The following is a 23044-nucleotide window of genomic DNA, read 5'->3' on the forward strand; positions in this document are numbered from 1 at the left end:
TAGTATGACTGAAATTAGCATCTTCGGTAACAGATTGTTTGGGACATACCAAAACAGCAGTAATCAACTCCTATCATGCTGAAATATGCTACAAAATTTATATGGCAACATTATGGATAAATATCTTACATACCTCCCTAATAAGCTTGTCAAGCCCTTTTAGCTAACGCCATTTATTATTTTTGTATTATATTACTTTAATATCCCATCTTATAAGGAGATTTAGCTTTATTCCAATAACAAATCTATCAGGCAGAGAGCTCAGAGATTGCAACCAGCACTGATTTGTCCATGTGCTAAGAAGGACTTGAACCTGAACTCCATTTTGCCAGGCACAACACCTGGCAACTAGGTTTAAGCAGCTTCAAGGAGGGCTATTGTACAATCTACTCAGATGTTTCCGGGTCATGTCATCCATCTTTATCCTATCCTACTTGTACTAGCAATAGCAGTAACACTTAGACTCTATAATGCTCTATAATGCTTTACACCACTCTCTGAGCGGTTTGCAAATGGCAGCATATTGCCCCTAACAATCTGAGACCTTATTTTACCAACCTTGGAAGCATGGAAAGCTAAATCAAACTTGAGTCAGTCAGGATCGAACTCCTGGTTGTGGTAGAGTTAGACTGCAATACTGCATTCTAACCATGCGCCACCACAGCTCAGTTCAGTTCTGTTCAAGACACTTCTTATACTGGCTTAGTTTCTGCTCATTAAAACAAGTCTCTATTTCTTCATCTCTCCTACCAAATACCCAGACACAGGACTGATGATAAATGGAAGACAATGTTAGCTGAATCCTGCACAAAGGTCTATGCAGGAGGTAAGAAAAACTCCTGTGGAATAATATGCTCTATGTAATATATTCTCTGTTATAATAGTTTTATTTTTAACTATTTATTTTGTTGCACACTGACTAGAGATGTTTGATGAGGTGGCAAAAATATGGAAAGTAAGTAAAGTAATATAATATAGAAGAATAGTTCAGTAGTAGAAAACCTAATGATCCATAACAGCCAAGCGTTTCAGGTGTAAAATGTATCACTATTTCAGTTCTCACAATAGCAGTTGATGAACTGGAAGATGTCTGCTAGAAAGTATTCTAGCAAAGAGGAATAAAATATTATTTTTATTTGCTCGCATATAAATATATAGTAGAACTTAAGTCTTACTGGAAATGTAGATTACCATACACACAACCCTAAGTGTTTGAAATGACAGGTGGGTTGCAGCAAAAGGGATTTGTTCATTAGCATCTTTTCAACTATTGCTTCAGCGGTACTCTACAAACTGCTAAAAATGACTCTAGGAACAAAAGACAGGATAGTGTGACCAGGTTACGCAAAGCATAAGGCTGATGAGAGACGTACTGAGTAGCATGAAATCTATGTTTTGATACGTTAGAGATAGTGAGGATGGTTCACTGTTGGTATGCAAAAAAGAGCAGTATGAAGAGAATTAGTCCCACCATAATGCTAGGTGTTCTGGAGTAAAAAAAAAAAGGTTGTTTACTCCTGACCTACTCAAACAAAAGAATGCAAGTTATTTCATTTTTTTTCCACTATATCAATACAACAGATGCAGTCAGGGCACAATCATTGATCTGGGATTAAAATATCTCCTTATACAGTCTGTATATTGACATCGACTACATCAGTCATGTCAAATTCGCGATGTCACGTGATGTGCAACGTATCAGGACAGTTTTGCCACTGCTGGCAATGGGGTGGGCGCGGCTTCTTCATGATGCATCCGGCCCGTGGGCTGGCAGTTTGACACCTCTGGACTAGATGTTCATCCTTTTGCTCTCTGTGCTCTTTCTTGCTTAACTAAAAATGGTATGCGCAATTGTCTCAGTTCACAACTGGGCAACCATGAAGGCTGAGTATTAAATGATGCTAAGACATTTTTAAGAATTCTTCTACATGCTTCTCCAACCTAGCACTCTCTGTCTGTGGGTGGAGCCACAGCTTCCAAAACTGCCAACTAAGGGCCAACCTGTCTCCTGCAGTCCAAGTTAAATTCTGAACATTTCAACTTTGGGACTGCAGGTATAAGTCATATTTTAAAGTTCTGTGCTACACAGTAATACTGTTCTAGAATACAGGTAGTCCTCAACTTACAACATTTTGTTTAGTCAGCAGGGGTAGGCAACCTTGGCTCTTTTATGACTCATGGACTTCAACTCCCAGAATGGTTGGCTGGCTCAGGAATTCTGGGAGTTGAAGTCCACGAGTCACAAAAGAGCCAAGGTTGCCTACCCCTGGTTTAGTGACTCGTGACTATTTTTCACATGACCATTGCAGCATCTCCTTGATCACTTGATCAAAATTCAGACCATTGGTAACTGACTCATATTTGCGACAGTTGCAGTGTCCTGGGATCATGTGATCACCTTTTGTGTCCTTCTGACAAGCAAAGTCAATGGGGAAGCCAGATTCACTTAACAACTGTTTTGCTAACTTAACAACTGAAGTGATTCACTTAACAACCGTCTCGCTTAGCAACAGAAATTTGGGACTCAGTTTTAGTCATAAGTCAAGAACCTATCTGTACCACATCAAGGAATAAACATATGAAATTATGGAATATTACATTGGTATAAGCTGAAGGAAAGGGCAAAGCAAATGTTTGTGTGCATCTGTGAAAAAGTCAATAGACAGAAGATCTCTATTCAGCCCTTCCTGTGTAAGAGCTTTTGTTCAACTTAGGAGAAAAACCCTTTCAAAACCTGCTATGGGATACTCTACCCTGGTCAGTCACTAGATGGAGCCATCTATATTTAGTTCTTATTCTTGTGAAATCTGAATGCATCTTTGCATTCTTGGATCTAAATTCTTTTCAGTCAAAGAGGGTATTATTCCGACCTTATGACATTGTTCCTTGCCACACAATTTGTTTCCACATTTTATGGATCATCACTATCATCACCACACCACAGGGCAATGTATTTAACTGTATACCCTTAACAAACAATAAAATGCTGATGCCAAGCCTGATTTCTTTAGAAAGGTATTTTAAATTGGGATGTTGCTTCAGGGAACAGTCCTCTACTATTTTGTGGACAAAAATATTACTTCTGTTTCATCTGTTACATGGGGAAGACTTTCATCCCCCATACAGATAAATGCAGGCTGATTTTAGAGGGTGCATTATTTCAAATATTTCAATTCCAAGCCACTTAGAGCTCTAGAAATGAGCATCATACTTTGAAATGGCCTTTTTGCTGAACTGGCAGCCAATGAAATTCTTTCAGAACTGATAAAACAGGACTCCAAAACTATATTAGGCTAGCTAATTTCCTATACTTGATACACTTCTAAAGCCATTTTTAAGACATCTTGCAAAATACGCATTACGGTAATCTAATTTAGAGATTTTTCCAGGAAATACTGATGTTGACAACCTAATGGCACTGAGATCATTAGAAATTCTAGTCATAATGCAGAATCAAGGAGTAACCCAACCTGTACAACTGTTCCTTCAGAGTGCAATGCCACCCAGAACAGATAGCAGACCAACTTCTTGAAAACAGTTATTGCCAATAACACAATGCTTTCATTGTGACAAAATAATAGGGGTGGGAAGGGACCTTGGAGGTCTTCTAGTCCAGACATGTCAAACACAAGGCCCGGGGGCCGGATCTGGCCCGCGAAGTGGTTTCATGTGGCCCGCGAAGCCATCCTGGAAACAGTGAGGGAACGGCCCCCACTGCCTTGGCCCTGGCCCAGAGACCCTCCTTCTTCCAGAGACCCTCAGATGTGTCCCACTCCTGCCCAGGCCCCCATAGGCACCCTTGATGCGAACGATGTAGAGCTGGCTACGCCCACCCAGTAGGCCATACGCACTCTAGCCACGCCCACCCAGTAGGCCACACCCACCCTGGCCATACCCACCTGGCCCCCTGAGGGCAACCGCAATGCTGATGCGGCCCTCAATGAAATTGAGTTTGACACCCCTGTTCTAGTCCATCCTGTGCTAAGTATGTAATCCTCATATAATTCTGAACCAAGGGCTACCCAGTCTCTTCTTGAACATCTCCAGTGATGGAGCATCCACAACTTCAGGCAGCTTAACAGCTCTCACACTCATGAAATTCCTTCTTAGTTCAGGTTTAGATCTCTTACTATAAAGATTCTACTCACTGGTTTTTGTCTTACGCTTAATTTTAGCAAAAATAAATCCGCTCCCTGTAACATGTGTCAGAAGACTGTCATGTTGTCTCCTATTGGACTTCTTTTCTTGAGCTAAACATATCAAGTTCCTTTCACTGTTCATGACAGGATTCAGCCTTTGTGACCTTTACAATCTTGTTTCGCTTCTCTGCACTCTTATAGGTGCAGAGTTCTGAGTACACTCATCCTAGTTCTGAGTACATTAATCCCTCACACCATCAGAATGTGGGGAACAGGCAGATGAACACAGATTCTGCAGTACAAAATGTAATATTTCACTTATCACTTCCGATACTTAATTTCTGCTCCAGTATATCCACAAATAGGATATACAATATTTTGTTGCAATGAGAAGGCAACCATGTCATTCCCTTCTCCTGCTTTTTTTGTTGCATGACTGAGCCTAATAGGGTGGCTTGCACCTCTGAAACAATGCCCTCTGGTGAGACCTAGTAGGTATGGCTTTTCTATGGTGGAGCCTTCAGAAAGGTGTAAAAAACTGACTTTTTTCTTGGGCTTCGGGCCTGGGATGAATGGAAGGATATGAACAGAGTGATGTGAAAGCAATTTTCTGATTCAGCTATTAATGCTTTGGATTTAACTGAACTCACCCAATTTGCAATGTGTTCAAGTTGGGCAGCTAATACATTTTCTAAGTAAATAAGTAAATCAGCAGTCCATTGATTTTACTCCTAGAGCAATACTGTAATGTCAGAATTTTTCTTCTTCTCATAACTGCAACCAGGGAGATTAATTTTCCATGCTTGCTGCTATTCTAATAATGAACAACTCTCTGCCCCCCCCATTTTGTGATTTTATTTATAACTTTAGAAACCTGCATATTAATATAGCATGCATTGAACCACATCAGGCTGAATTTGGCCCTTCGTTTCAAATTTATGGAGACCAGATTTTTTTATATACTTGCAACCTATACGTACTGTTGCTTTTTTAACAGAAAATGCTGTTTAGAAACAATACACAGGCAATGTTCATAATGTTTACCTTGAGGGCTTTCTGTGCAACTTCACTTGAACCAATAGCAATGAGGTTTGGTCCAGCCATGCTGCAAAAACTTTTCAAATGCAAGGAGTCAGCAACAGGGACTGTAGAAACAGCATAATCCTGTATATAAATGAGGTATTTGCAAAAGAATTGTTTAGATTAATTGCATTATAAATTAAGCCAATTACATAGGTAGTCCTTGATTTACAACCATTCAATGGCCATGCAAAATCACAACAGCGTTGAAAATAATGACCTAAGACTGATCCTTGCATGACCATCACATCACCCCCATGATCATGTGATCAAAATGGCTTATGGCCATGTGTGTTAATATGTTTAATACACCCCAGTTGATTAAAATAAATTACATGATGGTCTGGTGTTAGAGAGAAACCATCCCAGTCAGGAGGCAGACTCAAGTGAGGAACTGTACAAATTCCCATACCTTGCACCGGTATTTTTATCCCCAGAAAGAACATCTGTAAATCTGCTAACCTTAAAGGTGTCTGCCAGAATTTCTGCACCACGATGATTGGTCCGCTTTGAAAGACCCACAAAAAATTCCCGACCTTAAAAGCAGAAAAGATACATTTTTCTTTAAAGCAGCATCCAAAAAGTACCAAAAGTGTGTTATAATGGGGCTATTGCAAACATTTTTTCGTTATCCTTTTATCACTTTCCTAATCAGGCTATGATTTTACTTACACTTTCCTGTTCAGGCTATAAACTTTACACTTTTTAAACATTTTACATTTTATTATTTTGTTTTTCCCCTGCTTGTAATAAACTATATAAGACCATTAAGAGCTAAATGTTACCAATATTGTACAAAGAAAACTACCTGTAATTTACAATACATGTTACAACTAAGAAGGTCAATGTCAGAAGAAATCTTTTTTTAATCTTTCATAACACATAACACGTATCACATGACATAATGCCAATAATACTTATTATATTTGTTCTCCTTCACTTGTTATTATACAAGGGCGAATTTTATCTTAGAAAAAGATTTGCTGTATCGAAAGTCAATGATAGGAAAGCAAATTTTCTAATTTAATGTTGTGTTTGGAGAATTTTTACATACTGTGATAAATCAAAATGCTATAATCAACCTGTCTGCGGAATTCAAACATTAAAAAGATTTTTAACCTTACTATACCTGTAAATAAAACATCTCCTCCATCTAAGGTTGCCTGATCATCTGTCATCTCTACAATATTCAGACTAAGACTGTTAAGTGCTGTCTTCATTGCTTCAACCTGTTTGAAAAAATGAAACAAAATTTAGAATCTATTTTAGTGATGCCAACTTAAAATATCTGCACATTTCTGGACTTCTGGGCTTCTAGTCTAACTGAACCACACTTCTTTTAATAAGTTAGCTTTATTAAACTTCAAAATGAGTACAAAAAACATTTTTTAAAAAAAAATCACAATTCACTGTAAAACTTACAATGACTTTGTCTGACTTGGAATGCTATCTTGAAGAATAATGATCATAGCATATTTTGATGAAATAATTTCCCTGCATTTCTGTTATATACAGCTTGGTAATTTAAATCTCTGGAGAAAATGCAAAACATATCCAGTACAATTTCTTTGATGGCCACATTAAAGTACTGCAGGTATTTTGATTCAGTTATATATTTGCCCCAGTTTTGAACTAGAATATTTCTAGGCCAAGTCATCTTTGAACTTGCTGTTAAAAAAATGTCAACTATGTTAATGTATGGAGATATAAAAAAAAGCAGTGCATGTAATAAGTAACTAAGTATTCCAAGCTGCACACTTATAACAATAAATACAGAACTGCTTTGCTATAATTTTTGTATCAAGTCTAGCTAATTATTTCTTGAACTACAATTAGATATTTAATATGGTCAATCTTAGATGCTTCGGTGTTACAACAGTAAAACAATATTTGTTACTTGACAAAGAATAAATGGTTTTCAACTGTGCCATATTCTTCAGTGATCATGGATGTTATTGCAGCTATAATTATGCACTATAGATTTCTACCACACTCACAGTTTGTATAAACTGAAAGGTAACATACAGTACATGGTTTCCAAATTCTGTGTTTTTGATTGGATTGTATCCACACTGGATTGCATTCAGCATACTAAACTCACAATCTTAGAAATAGTCACCAGACTAATATAAGATGGATGAAAGCAAAATTAGAGAGACATTTTTGGAAATATCAACACTTATGCTGGTACATAGACTGCAATGTCTTTTAATGGAAAGCAATACCAAGAGAACTCTGCAAGGCTGAGAGCATGCTACTTTGTTCTCTTAATACTGAAAAAAGCAGACAAAAGAAATAAAAAGATAAATGGCATTCTTTTTTTAAAAAAGGAATTTCCTAATGCTATCAAAATTCAAATATGGAGCCATTTTTAATATTATAAATTAATGCTGTTTGTAAGTATGATACTATATTAGCTAAGTAAATGGGGTAAAAAGGATTAAATTTATATTAAAGACAATGATCAAATTATCAGTCTGAGGTCTATCAACAATATCTTAGATGTTCTATACACATTTCAAGCTTTTGTCTTTTATCTTTTGCTGGGCTAAACTAGATGTAGTATCATACAGACGTGCTACTTAATTTACTTGATGTATTTTTATCTACCTTTTACTTTTATTAATTATAGGTTTATGTATTTTTATTGTGCTGTTCTTTGATCTAAAGGCGTTAATAAAGGCTTTGGTTTGATTTGATATCATCAGATCTAGTAATCTCTTTCCTAAAAGTAGGCAACAATAGTGGGATGCAACATTGGTAAAAAGGATTAAACTTTTCCCCACCAACACTGATCTCTGATCAAAATACGGTAATCATTTCCAGGAATGCTTGTTTGCTTCAGTTTAGGTGTTTGCTTAATTCCAAAATGACTCTGGGCAGTTCGCCATATAATAAACCACAAAACTGCAACACAAAGCAAAATAAGATGGGGTTTGGTCACATCACAACCAGGTCTTGAGGCCTTACAGAATGCCAACACAGTGTCAATCACACAGCATTCAGATGGGATCTCATTCCAGAAGGCAGGTACTGCAACAAACGAAGGGGATTTGGAGTATGCCAGATCTGCCAGCTAGATGGGTAGAAAATACGGGAGATGGATGGTCCATCAAATAACCTGACCCCATGTCATGTAGGGCATTATAGATGATGACCATTGCCTTAAATTTCTCCAGAAAAATACAGGCAGCTGGTGTAGCTTGTAAAACTGTGGTGTCACATGGGCATACTGAGGCATGCCCATCACTAGCTGCACCAATGCATTCTGGACTAGATGAAAATTCTGAGTGGTTTTCATGGGCAACCCATTATAGAGTGCTTTGCAATAGTTGAGTCTTCAGTGACCAGGGCATGAATCTATGAAGAGCCACCCAACCCAGGAAGGGGCATTACTATGGGATTAATTCAATCCTTATTTTTTTCATTAACTCTAGACCACATAAACACATATTGTCCCATCCAGAAGGATAAGAACACAAGGAATAAGTGAGGAAGACTGATATTAAGCACCGAGCAGACATCTTAATACTGAACCTAAGTCCATGATATGTCTAAGTGCAGCTCCTTCAAGACTGAAATCCACAAGCCTAAGTGCACCCATCCATCCCCAAAACAATGTATTTAGAAATCTATTTAGAAATCACACAAAGTGATGATATGCCAGGCCTATAAAATATAAAATAGTTTAATTAAATAATTTAATTTAATGTAATTTAATTAATAAATAATAAATATCCTGTAGAGATTAGGGAACTTAAACTTTTAGATGTGTTGTAGTTGAAATATCCTGTAGAGATCAGGGAACTCGGTGGCTCAGTGGGTTAGGACGCTGAGCTTGTTGATCAGAAGGGCGGCAGTTTGGCGGGTCGAATCCCGAGTGCCGCGTAGCAGAGTGAGCGCCTGTTACTTGTCCCAGCTTCTGACAACCTAGCAGTTCGAAAGCACGTAAAAATGCAAGTAGGAAAATAGGGACCACTACGGTGGGAAGGTAACAGCGTTCCGTGAGCCTTTGGCGTCTAGTCATGCCGGCCACATGACCACGGAGACGTCCTCGGACAAGTGCTGGCTCTTCGGCTTTGAAACGGAGATGAGCACCGGCCCCTAGAGTCGGAAACGACTAGCACGCATGTGCGGGGGAATCTTTACCTTTACCTTTTTACTTTAGAAATAAAAATGCACATTTATAAGAGTAGAGAAACTGTGTCTATCATTCTCTAAACGGTGCATCTGTACGTAGCCTTTATATACATCTGCATATAGTTTCAACTTAAGATAAAATACAAATACTTTATAATAAGAATTTCCCACTGGTATATTAAGAACTTGAATGGTTAAGCCGTCATTGCTTTGTTCCCCATTTTTCCTCCTTCCTAATAAGCACATTCCTGTTGTGAGATGGAATGTATCTAATCCGTAATAAGTCTGGTTGAGAGACTCTGGGTTTAGGCCAACTGAACTTTGTTTGAAGGGAAAGAATATTAAATCTATTTGATGGCATTTGTAAGAATCTGGTTTCCTCAACCCCTGGACCTTAAAATGGTGATCATTACTCAATGCACAGATGCTGTTCATCAGGTTTTGTTTTTTTCAACTGCTGCATGTAAAATACCTGTCTCCTCTATATTTGTGCCAACATATTTTAAATACAAGACATGATTTAGAAATTATTTCCCGGTGCTCAGTTATCACAGCTCTGGCAACTAAACAAATGGTTTTCAACTGAGAGGAAATATGACAGGTTGATAAGCAGAAGAAGGAGAGGAAAATTAATACTTCATTGCAAACAATTTACAAAACAGGCTTGTGACTAGTAATGATTATAAATATGTTTATGCAAACATGGATCTACAATCGAGATGCTCTACTTTACTTTGCATGAATTCTTTGAAAGGGCCAGTGCAACAACTCTATTGTAACCTAAACTCATATAAAAATCCAAAATGCCATTTAAAGGCCAATAAATTTTCCAGCGCATAACTGCTTTGTCTGATACTTACTGCTGCACTTAGTCAGAATTGGGAAAAGTGAGTGAATATCATCCTCAGTCCCCAAACCATTCTCAAAGAAGTGACAGTGCAAGCTAGCCTATTAGCAACAAACAACAACAATAACCATAACAATAAAAGGCAGGTTTGCTTGGAATAAAGGGCAGCTTTATTTGGAGCAGTTTACTTGATGAGAGGATACATTTGCCTACCCCAGGTCCTTGGAAAGGACTTGATAGGTAGACCAAACATGCCAGATCCAGTCTGAAGATCTGGCTGACTGTGCGACTAATAATAACAATAACAATAATAGAAAACTGGTAAGGCAAACAGATATAAAAGCTTTAAAAGACTTTTTTTTATTTTTTTCATCATTAAATTCTAAAAATTTTATCACTATCCCCAAACGTCCTCCTTCCTCTAATTCAAACTGATATCAGAACAGATCTATAGGTTATGCATTTAAACTTTTTGGTGTTCTGAATCTTCTCATTTATAACTAAAAATTATGTTTATGTATTTATGCACATATATTCATGCACAAACATGGATCTGAATATTACCCAGATGTGCTGTCTCGTTTAAATTATCACACAATACACCGTGCAGCACTCTAGATACAAAAAAAATGTTTCAGAGTGTGCCCTTTCTGGAATCAAACCTAAAGTGCTGCATGGGCCTATTACAGACTGTGCATTTTCCAAGAAGCCAATATTTACAAATGAAACTGTGCCACCTGGCTCAGTCAGAAGGCATAACATACATGCCCAATCAGTCTTCCCAGAGCTACATTTCTACATACTAATACATTTTTTTCATCACCTACTGGTTTTAGGAATGTCCTAGTATAGCAGGCTTCAGCGTTGCAGAACAATTAGTCCTTACTTAACTACCCTAATTGGGACCAGGAACTCCATCATTAAGCAAAATGGCCATTAAGCAAAATATCACACGACCATCCTGCTTAGTGATATGCGGTCGTTAAGTGAATCATTCAGTCATAAACTAGATGGGAAGCTCTCAAATGGCAATCACATGACTGCAAGATGCTGTGACTGTCATAAATGCATGACAGTTGCTAACAGCCCAAACCATGATCCTGTGACTGCTGTAAATGCGAGAACCAATCAGGTCACTTTTTTCAGCACTTGGAACCGTCATTAAAAGGTTGATCTAGACTACCTATATTATCATTCTTACTGATGTGAATCATTTCAAGGCCTCGCAGTACCAAAAAGTGAAAAAGGAATGTCTCCCTCTCTGTTTGAAGGGATGAAGCAGCATCAAAGAGGAATGCATAATTATTAAGAAGGGGAAAAAATGGTAGTGTTTACTTGAAAATTCGCATTCAAAACTGTAATGACATAAAAGAACAAGTAAGTTAGAACTCCAGAGAGTATCTGTGTAAGTTATGAAGATAAATTATGGAAGTATAGAAACACTTAATTAGAGTTAATTACCATGCTGCAAAAACATCAATTAAAAAATTGATTGAATAAAGATGATGGAAATAACTCCCCCCCCAAAATTAAGCCAGAGTCATGTATGCTGAGAAAGCAGTATTTTGAATACTTTTCTTTGCACAAAGTAACAATTGGCTATTTTGCAAGACGTCGAACTAAAGAGGCTTAATCTATTCTGCCTGGACATGCACGGCAGGCCAAGAATGCACCTGCATAAGCCAAGCATTCATTATCTTTCAGACACCTAATATCCCATGATACTAGAGTGACTGCTAATTCCAACTGTACCATTGACCACATGCCATGTGCCTCCCCCTTTTGAAGGCAATGAAAAGTATTTAAAATTCATGAAGCTTGCTGAAAGCTCAGCTATCACATTCTACTCATTCCAAAGTGCATGGGAAAGAGATAGCATAATGGACATTTCAACTAGAGCTATTATTGTCCATGAATAACCAATATTCTATTAAATTGCTAATAGAACTGCTGAGAATGTTGATAACAATCAAGCCATATAAGAACATTCCTTTTTCCTAACAATGAGATGTTCTCCAGTTCTGTTGTTTGTTTGTTTGTTCAGAGCTTGACACAAAATATTCAGAATACTTACTCCATTTCAGAGAACACTAGCGATTCTATTTTAACTGCCTGCTATTTCCTGCTCCTAGAAACTCTTCATATTGAGTTTAGTTATCATTCTTATTTAGAAAAGAAATTTTATAAAATAAATAATAAATAAGAATTCTTATGTGTAAAACCAAACAGTAAGCATCTAGCATGGCCATTTATTTAGAGAAAAACATTTTCTGAGATTAGCAAAAAAATAAAAAATAAATAAATAAAAAATCAATGTTTTGCCAGAGTATGGGGTTAAAATTATAGAACAAAGAATATTGGAATCTTAAAGATTTAAAAGTGCTCTATTTCATATCCAAGTTATGATTTATAGGAATGCATAACACTATCCAATACTGAATGAGTTCCCTGTGTAGCTTAAGCAGCAATTTACTCTTAACATTGGAGTACTGCCTGAGGTCATGAAAATAATTCACGGTGACTGATCAAGCGATAATTAATAGTCTTCAAAGACCAAAAAGGAAAATCTCCTAATATTAAATAACTCTTCCACTTCAATGACAATTGAACAGAATTTTTGGTAACAAAAACTACCAAGTTGGCAGCTATATATATTTGAACTGGATGTAGGAACATACTGTGGTAAATATACTAAGACAGCCTTCCCTAATAAATTATCCTCCAGATGCATATATTGGACTACAGTTCCCAATGACTTCAGAATACATATAAATGGAAGATACGGTTACGTGTTAGGCTTGCTTTTCCAGAATCAGCATACATTTACAGTATAAATATAATATAGTAAATATAGTATCATGTGGTTGACTCTCTAAATGGGCCTGAAATACCAGAGTACCAAAATATTTTTGTAGCATCATGACGAATGACACTGGTCTGATTAAAAGAAACACATTTCTGATCTTATCCACATTTGCCTTACATTTCTATTTAAAAATCAGCTAGTTGAGACTCGAACATGCATAAGACTGATTCAGGAAGGTATTCTAAACGGATATTTATTTATTTATTTTTAATATAGAGAGCATATAATGAATCCAATGGATTTTTAGAAGGGGAAATAGATGAATGGTAAGTGAGCACCTGTCCAGCCTAGACGAGTTCAAATCACCAGGACCACATGGATTACACCCCAAGGTTCTGAAGGAACTGGCAGATGTGATCTCAGAACCACTGAACTATATCTTTATTTTTTATATAATTTTTTATCGATTTTAATTGTATGTGATGCATTTAACTTTTAATTTTCCCTGTAAACCGCCCTGAGTCCTACGGGAATAGGGCGGTATATAAATTTAAATAAATAAATAAATAAATATTCTATTTTTTACAAATCATAGGTGCTTGGTACACCTGGGTACATTTTTTACGTAACAATACATAATAAAATTATTTTATGTCTTTTTTTTTATTCTTCAACATTGCTCTATGAGTTTCTAGACATTCTGGTACTTTCTTAATCGTCTCTTCTTCAAATAATGTTTCTTCAATTTTCAAACGCTAAACAAGATGCAATTCCTACTGCTATTAATACATACCACATACAGAAGTATATGGTTCATCATATTTTTCTAATATTATATCTCCTAAAAAAAGTTCCAATTTATAACATCTTTTCTATCCAGCTCATATCTCAATTAGATTTGCAGTTAAGGTCACCTTATTTTGTCAATACCCTGTTTTCCCAACTCTTATTTCAATTTTGTTTTCCCTTCAGTTTTCAAAATATCTTTATAGGTTACGATTTTCTCCAAATTAATTACATTAAGGTGAGTAAAAACTTCCCTTATTAAGAGCCATCCTGTTATGTTTATGTTTCCCATCTCATACAAAAGTGTACCATCCTAAGTATAAATCATATCTTTCTGAGTATGGTAATCTTTTAGTATCTAAGGGTGATCTGTTTCTTTTAACCATATTCAAATTCTTGTTTGATAATATAAGGCCCCATTCAATAGATCAAGTCCTCTATTTTCTTTACTCTAACTCTAGCTTTCTTTCTTTGACAGATAGGTTTCAAAATCTGTGTATTTAAATTGTCAAAGAATTTTTTCTCTTTTTTTTATAGGTTCTCTTTGTAGTAGGGAAGGCCATTTAGGTAAGCTATTTCTGAAGGGGAGTTCAACCCATTCACATTCATTGAAAAACTCCAAAATTTCTCCTCCCTCAGCTTCTCTTTTCATTTCTTGTTTCATTTCTTGCCTGCAGCTATTTTTCTGTACTTTGATGCACATAAGTCATTCAAACTTCGTTTTTCTTCTTCTACAGTTTGGTGGATTTGCAACAGCCGTCTACCCTATATTCTTCTTGGCAGGTACAACCGGTCAATGTCACTTCATGGATGTAGAGCGTGGTGCATATTCAAAAGTTTACACGTTTTCCGGTCTAGGTTTTCCAGTTCAGCCAAAGTCCAGTTGATAATTCCAGCTGGGTAGCGTATCACTGGGACTGCCCATGTATTAATGGCTTTAATTATGTTTCCAGCATTCAGCTTTGATTTTAATATTTTGTGGACTCTCCTGGTATATTCCTTTTGCATTGACTCTTTGACTTTTCCATTCAAGATGTTATCTGCTTCCAATATGCCTAGGTATTTGTAACCATCATCCTTTGCTAGTGCTTTCATAATACTTCCATTTCCCAGTTCTATTCCTTCTATTTTCCCCACTTTTCCTCATTGCATGGATAATATAGCACATTTTCCAAGTCCAAAGTCCATTCTGATGTCGCTGCTAAACAGTTGAACTGCGTTGAGTATTGATTCAAGTTCAGTGTGGTTTTTCGCATACAGTTTTAAGTCATCCATGTATAGTAGACGGTTTATCTTGCCATGCTGGCTTGAGATGTGGTATCCCAGTTTTGTGTTTCGTAAGATTACTGTCAATGGAATTAATGTGATGTTGAACAGTAGTGGTGAAAGTGAGTCCCCTTGGAAGTTTCCTCGTCTGATGTTGATTTCACCAATGTTCTCCCCATTTGCTGTTAGAACTGTTTTCCATTTTTGCATATTTGCTTTCAAAAATGTACAGATGTTTTTGCTGATTCCAAAGTTTTCCAAACACGCATTAATCCAGCTATGGGGTAATGAGTCAAATGCCTTCTTGTACTCAATCCACGCCATATTTAAGTTCATTTTCTGTCATTTTGCACTTTTAAGTACCATTTTGTCAATGAGCAGATTATTATTATTATTATTATTATTATTATTATTATTATTATTATTATTATTATTATTATTATAGAATCTAGACAAATGAGAAAGAAATATGATATAAAACATAGCTTATGTGAGAGTTTTTCCTATGGTTCAGTTAAAGTACTATGCATTCATTTTTAAGTCAGCAGAATACTACACTGGCGTAACATTTTGGGTACCCACTGACAATCCATATTCTGCCTCCATAGCCTCTTTTCTGGCCTGCCATCAAGTGAAGGAATCCTCATTTGGGGTATGCATGCAGGGCATGTTATGCAACCATTCATTAAGACCTCTGGTCTTATTATACTTCCCACTTCAGGAATAACCAGCTGGTGGGAAAGAACCCCCTAATCAAAGCAGTACTGTGACTAGAAATGATTTTGAAATATAAGTAGACCTGCAGGTGTAAACATCTGTCAAATTCATTTCTCCTTTGCTCAGAGAAAGGAAAGCAAATGTAGATTTTAAATTTGTGTCCCCTCAGTTTTAAAGCTAAGTCTATGTTACACCAGGAAATGCAAGTATAGCCATCTTGTCTGGCTGGAGGTGTCAGCCTTGTGAGGTAGTCCAGACAAGAAGCACATTCAGAAGTACTAGCTCTACTTTATTGTAAGGTTATATAAACAGAATCTTGCAAGTCTGAAAGTGCATTTCTTGCCTCTCACCTTTTCAACCTGAGAAATTAGGGAGTCTCCTCTGAGACATTTGACACACCCATATTCCTTCTGCAGGCTAAGCTGCCTCTTATCCAGCCATTGCCCTGGCTATGACTCTTGCCTCATCTTCCAAAGTCATTTACACATATCATTACAGAGGAAAGAAAATTTGTGGGGGCCCCCCAGTGGTGGGATTCAGCCATTTTGCACCACTTCGGCAGAACCGGTAGCTAATTTTTTTGTTGCCCAGGCCCAGAATGGACTTCCAGAAGCGGCATCCATATAGAGAACCGGTTGTTTACATATTTGAATCCCACCACTGTTCCCCCTTTGTCCATGGATCCAAAGGGAGATATTGCAAATAACTAAAACTATCTTTCCCCTTTGTCTGGGCAGGCATGGATCTGTCAAATCTTGTCTTCCATTTGTTTGCACAGAACAACACAAGTTGAGTTATCCGAATTTGCTTCTCTTTGCCTGCTCAGTACCTCATCTGTTGGGTGGGTTGTGAGCTGTCAAGAAAACAAACAACCCCTTCTACTTTATTGTGTAGCTCCCCTACCCAATGGAACAGCTGCAGTTTGGGGAAGAAAGGATGACAAAAGAATATTAGAGCTAATTAAGACGCTATGGTGGATTTATTTCTCCCCCCCCCCCGCCACACTAAGTACAGTAGTTAAGATTAATATTATTTAATATTTATAAAGACAGTATTTCCACAGAATCTTTTAAATTCACTGAATCATACAAATTAGTGGAATGAAATATTCTGAAGTTTGCTTGGAATGCTGAATCCTTAATTCAGCACAGATCAAAACCAATGCAAAATCCAACATAGTGTATGCATATATAGAAAAAGACAGACAGAGAATCATTAGGCGTCCAGTGGCATAAAGTGTAATAAACTATTATGGTGATGGATATATTTCCTAGTAATATATTTCAAAAACTTGTTGAGTTGTAGAATTTGATCACATTAGAAAGTAGATCTTGCTACCGTATGTAAATCTCAAAGAAGGGAATTTTTCTCTAGGATTCTGGTGACCCTCCCGATTTTAATTAATGAAAGCCAAGTTCAACTTCAAATAGCTTCTTTCTAGTTTAAACATGTTAGAACACCAAGACTGCCCAAATGCAGCTCAGGATAGGAAGGAAGGAGAAACAGCATGGAGTCAAGCATTTTTTCTTTCAGGCGATATAAGTGCAAAGCACCTTATTTCTTTTAACCTTGATTAAAGAAAGTAGGGCACATTATATAGACTATAGAATTTAACTTCTGACTGCAATTCTTTTTTATTGCTTTTAGAAATATTTATGCTTTAATGTTTTACAGCTTTTAATGTTGTGAGTCACCTCAATGCAAATAAATGTGCTTGCCACCTAAATAAATCAAATAAATAATTTGTTTCTGTTAGCAGATAGAAGAGGGGTCTTCAAACTTGGGCGTTTTATGACTTGTGGACTTCAACTCCCAGAATTCCTCAGCCAGCGTGCCTGGCTGAGGAATTCTGGGAGTTGAAGTCCACAAGTCATAACAGGGCCAGGTTTGAAGACCCCTGAGATAGAAGTTTAAATACTGTAGTGCAATTCTACACGTTTATTCTACAGTAAATCTTACTAAATTAAATGAAACGTCTAGTAGTGTGATTAGGATTATAAATGATTTTTCCATGTGTATGTGTTGCTACAAAGGATTTTACTAATTATTATAAAATTATCTAATTAATAAAGTTACACATACTTTTGTCTTATTTATTATTTTCAGAAAGTATTTTTTTTCTTTTTTAAGGTGGAAGAGTTATTTGGAACAGGTTAGGGCAGGGGTAGGCAACCTTGGCTCTTTTATGATTTGTGAACTTCAACTCCCAGAATTCCTCAGCTGTGGGTTAGGGTAAATATTGTCATGATCCTCACTACAGGCAGTCCTCAATTTCTGTTGCTAAGCAAGACAGCTGTTAAGAGAGTTGCACCCGATTTTATGACCTTTCTTGCCACAATTGTTAAATGAATCGCTGCAGTCATTAAGTGAATCATACAGTCACTCAGCAAATCTTGCTTCCCCCCTTTGACTGCTTGTTGGAAGCTCCCCGGGAAGTCGCAAATGGCGATCACATGAGCCCAGGATGTTACAAACTTTGTAAATATGTGCAAGTTGCCAAACAGTCAAATTTTGATCACGTGACTGTGGGGGATGTTGTGATGGTCATCACCATGAGGACTGGTCATAAGTCACTTTTTAGTGCCATTGTAATTTTGAACTGTTGCTAAATGAATGGTGGTAAGTTGAGGACTATCTGTATACATTTATAGAACACCTGTCTATGGGTACTTCAACTGCTGCCAGCTTCAACTCCCCTCCGCCCTGTGCGTTCCCACAGAGAGGGCCTCCTCAGGGTGCCTCCGGTCAGGGAATGCCGACTGGCGGCCCCCAGGGGGAGAGCCTTCTCTGTGGGTGCCCCGGCTTTGTGGAACCAACTGCCGGTGGAGCTCCGGACGGCATCGGACCTCCGAACTTTCCGTCGTGGCCTGAAGACCCATTTGTTTGAATTGGCCGGTCTGGCCTGATGGGGGAGTTGGGTTTTAAATTGTCATTTTAGATTGCATTATTGTTTTTAATTGGGCACTGATTTAATCTTTGTTTTAACTTTTGTATAGTACTGTATTTTTATTTATATGCCCTGTGAACCGCCCTGAGTCCCCAGGGAGAAGGGCGGTATATAAATTAAATAAAACGTAAACGTAAACGTAAACTGCACCACTGTTGTTTTCAAATCCTCAAACCCTCCTAAGTATTATAAAGTTGGCGATGGAATCATCTTGACCTCATTCAAAGACTTAGCAATATAGTGAAGATTATGAATCAAATCCAACCAAGCAATATTGTTATCAGCTCTTTATAACCTTATGCCGGTTATCTCACCAGAACTGTCAGTAACTTTTATTTAAATTCTTTTAAGCACATGCTTGTGTAACCAGTCACGGTATATCGTCACTTTTTCTTCTGTTCGACACCTTTTCCTTTTTTATTAACAACTTTGTTATTAAATTATTTATTTTCCACAAATACAGATATCAAAAAACCTAATGCAAATGAAACAAAATATAAAAAGGAAAAAAGGAAAGGAAAAAGGAAAAAAAGAAAAGGAAAAGGTTCTGTTTTTATTTCTATGTTTCTATAACATATATAAAATATGACTCCCCCCATAGACAAGCATACATAATTTATATTCTCTAAAACAGGGGGTTTCCAACCTTTCTGGATTGGTGGCCTGGTGGGAGAGGGAGAGGGGCAGGCATCTTACACGCTCATGCACAAATGTGAATGAGGCCACATATGCACCCGTGTTCACAAACAAGCCATGCGCATGTGCACTGCACTAACAGGGCTGCAAATATGCATGCAAGGCTCTCAGTGATGCGAGCACCTGTCTGAGGCTTGTGGTGCCACTGCAAGGCTCGTGGTGATGCTAGCACTGGCACAAGGATCACACCACCGCCCCACGTGAGGCTCGCACCGTGGCCCGCCTGTTGCCCGCCTTTTCCTGGGCTGCTGCCACCTGCATAAGGTACTTGGCAATGCCGCCACCTGCGTGTGGTGTGCCACTGCCTACCTGCCACTCACAGTGCTCCCACTGCCCATGCAAGGTTCATGGCAATGCCGCTGCCCGCACAACACTCAAGGCAACGTTGGCACGAGGGGGTGAGCATGCGCACACATGCGTGTGCACTGCCCAGCTACTTACGCAGCCCGGTGGCCAAGAGGCCACAGCCCAGTAGTGGGCTGTGCAACGCAGCCCATAAGTTGGGGACCTCTGCTCTAAAATTTTAATTAAAAACCCCTCTTCTTTCCATATCTCATCACTTATCAATAAGCAAATTGCAAAAATACATTATTCAGTCCTTGTAAGCAAAAGTCTATTAAGAGCAATTAGAAATATTAGCATACTTATTTTAATCTTAATGAAAACATTCAATTTTCTAATCCCAATGTATCACTTTCTCTAAAAAATAAAGCAAAAAGCATCTTTCCTGCTTATTAAACAAATCTTTAAAGATTGGTCATTCAGTCCTGGTCAAAAGGAAATCCCATTAACAACTGCCATAAACCACAACATACACATTTTAATCCCAATCAAAGAGATTCACTTTACAAGCCTTAAGTTTTATTTTTAAAAAGCTTGATCTTTAGTCCCATCAAGCAGTGTCTCACATGTTGATTTCTTATCATTTATTCTTTGTCTCTTTTCGGGAACAGCTTGGGTAATTCCTCTTTATCTCCTCCCACAAAGAGTTTCCTTGGTTTCACACATTCTTTTTGTAAATCTAAGAAGGCTTTCCAAGTCAGTCTTCTGATTTATTACTTATAGGTAAAGGTAAAGGTTCCCCCGCACATGCGTGCTAGTCGTTTCCAACTCTAGGGGCCGGTGCTCATCTCCATTTCAAAGCCGAAGAGCCAGCGCTTGTCCGAGGACGTCTCCGTGGTCATGTGGCCAGCATGACTAGACGCCAAAGGCACACGGAACGCTGTTACCTTCCCACCGTAGTGGTCCCTATTTTTCTACTTGCATTTTTATGTGCTTTCGAACTGCTAGATTGGCAGAAGCTGGGATAAGTAACAGGCGCTCACTCTGTTACGCGGCACTGGGGATTCGACCTGCCAAACTGCCGACCATCTGATCCACAAGCTCAGGGTCCTAACCCACTGAGCCACCGCGTCCCTATATTACTTATATGTCCCTATTATTACTTATATGTCCCTTTTAATTATTAAGACAAGTGGTTTCTTGGAATAACAACCATCCCTTATGCTTAGTGAAGTTATGACAGTGCTGAAAAAATTACTTACCAGAGCTGCAGCCTCTCCACAGTCACATCAAAATCTGGGAGCTTGGCAACTGGCATGCATTTACAACAGTTGCAGTATCCTAGGGGATCATATGATCACCATTTAGAACCTTCCGGGGGGGGCTTTAAAATGCAGGAATTTGGATTTGCTTGATGGAGATGGATTTGCTTAATGACCATGTGATTTACATATCACTTAACATCTGTGGCAAAAAAAGTCATAAAATCAAGTCAAATTCACTGAATGACTGGCTCACTTAGTGACAGAAGTTACAGTTCCAATTGTGGTTGTAAGTTGAGGACTACCTATAGTGTGCAGCAGGAAAAGTACACTGATAGTTCCCTTAAGCCTACAGCAGTGATGGTGAACCTTTTAGAGCAACCCAAAACCCACTTATGTATCATTGGGTGCCGGGTTGGTGTGGCCCATTGGGTGGCTGCGGTAGTAACAGCAGACTGGGTGGGACTAAAAAGTTCAATCAAGCAATTCCAACTTTGCAAGATATTTTTTCCCCTGCAAGAAGTTGAAATTGATTGATTGAACCTTTTTCCCCCCACACAGTGGCGGAGGCCTAAAGTGAAAAGGTTTTATAAAAGCCAGATGAAGGCCCAGGATTGGGGCGACAGCACGCGTGCCCACAGAGAGGGCTCTGCATGCCACCTATGGCACGCCATAGGTTCGCCAACATGGGCCTACAGGCTGGGAGATATGGTGTAGCAAGACTCCAAGCATGCTGCTTATATAAACAGAAGAACCAAGTTCAGCTGTTTTTATTTTTAACAGAGATTGTGACATTTGTGAAAGACTGACTAGAATTAGGATTGGCTTCAAAGCAAGATTGCCTGTGGCAGGGGTAGGCAACCTCGGCTCTTTTATGACTTATGGACTTCAACTCCCAGAATTCCTGAGTCAGCATAGCTGACTCAGAAATTCTGGGAATTGAAGTCCATGAGTCATAAAAGAGCCGAGGTTGCCTACCCCTGGCCTGTGGCATCTCCAAGTTCAGATGGCAGAAGATGCAGTGAGGTAAGAGCCTTAATGACTTCCGGTGGCGACGCGACGCCGAAGACAGCCGTCTCCGGGCTGTCCGCTCCGCAGCTGTGTTTTTTTTTCATCGTAAACAGCGCCGATCAGCTGTTTAGATGGATTTGAAGCCCCCTCCTCGGGAGAAGAGGAGGGGGTGAGGCCCCAGGTAGGGGTTGAGCTCTCCGGGGCCGCCTCAGCTGAGAGTTTGGGCGGCTGAAGGATTGAGCCCCCCCAAAGCCTGGGTTGCTCCGAGCTGCGCAGCGTCTCTGCTCCGTGATTTTTGGAGCAGAGCCAGGCGTTAGCAACCACCCCTGCCAGAAGGAAATACCTTTGAGTATCAAGATGCAGGCAGAGCGGTACAGGAGGTCAAGGTGATGTGGACTTTTATCTTTACTCTCTAGCTCAATGGATTTTATAGCTTTAAAGTGAAAGTGCGCAACAAGTGAAAGTGGGGAAAGATGGCGGCCAAAACTTCTAAAGCTCTTCGAAGTGCGGGGTGTTTCCCGGTGCAACAGACCTCGTTGCAAGCTTTGCTTCCTCCTGCACCTCCTCCGGCATTGACGCTTAAGGATTTACAAGATGCCTTTGAAAAGCATTCACAATTAATGTCTGATATGATGGATGAAAAGTTGAAAAAGCTGGAGGAGAAATTGGAGAAGAAGATGGAAGAGAAGTTTAGAGCAATGAGGATAGACATGTTGTCTACAATTGAAAGTGTAGCTGAATGTGTGCAACAGCTGGATGAAAAAGTGGAGGATCTCAGTCAAAAGAACTCTATATTAGAAGTAAAGGTACTAGAGAATGAAAATATAAGGGACAAAATGGACGGAGAATTGAGAATCCTAAAGAAGATTTAAAGCAGCTGATTTCTGAGGCTTTGGAAGCGGTATTGGGCCAGCCAGCATCTGAAATTGAGGGAAGCATGGATAAAATTTTTCGTGTAAATTCATGGATTGCAAGACAGAGGAAGTTACCCAGAGATGTGGTGGTCTATTTTACAAATAGAGTAATTAGAGATGAAGTCATTCAAGCTGCTTATGATATTAAATT

At 38.5% G+C, this 23044-nt stretch overlaps 1 protein-coding gene across 1 annotated transcript in view; it reads right to left on the reverse strand.

Annotated features, from left to right (window-relative positions):
• Positions 1 to 23044, reverse strand: part of DDAH1 (dimethylarginine dimethylaminohydrolase 1) — a gene marked incomplete at its 5' end in the record, with an annotated part of 59971 nt that overhangs the window by 10742 nt on the left and 26185 nt on the right. The window contains 3 exons of the mRNA XM_083357693.1: positions 5184 to 5303; positions 5682 to 5755; positions 6349 to 6448. Coding sequence (XP_083213819.1) covers positions 5184 to 5303; positions 5682 to 5755; positions 6349 to 6448 — 294 coding nt within the window. The remainder of the gene's footprint in view (positions 1 to 5183; positions 5304 to 5681; positions 5756 to 6348; positions 6449 to 23044) is intronic.

This window comes from Vipera ursinii, assembly GCF_947247035.1.
Source record: "Vipera ursinii genome assembly, chromosome: 3".
In the NCBI taxonomy this organism is placed as follows: domain Eukaryota; kingdom Metazoa; phylum Chordata; class Lepidosauria; order Squamata; family Viperidae; genus Vipera; species Vipera ursinii.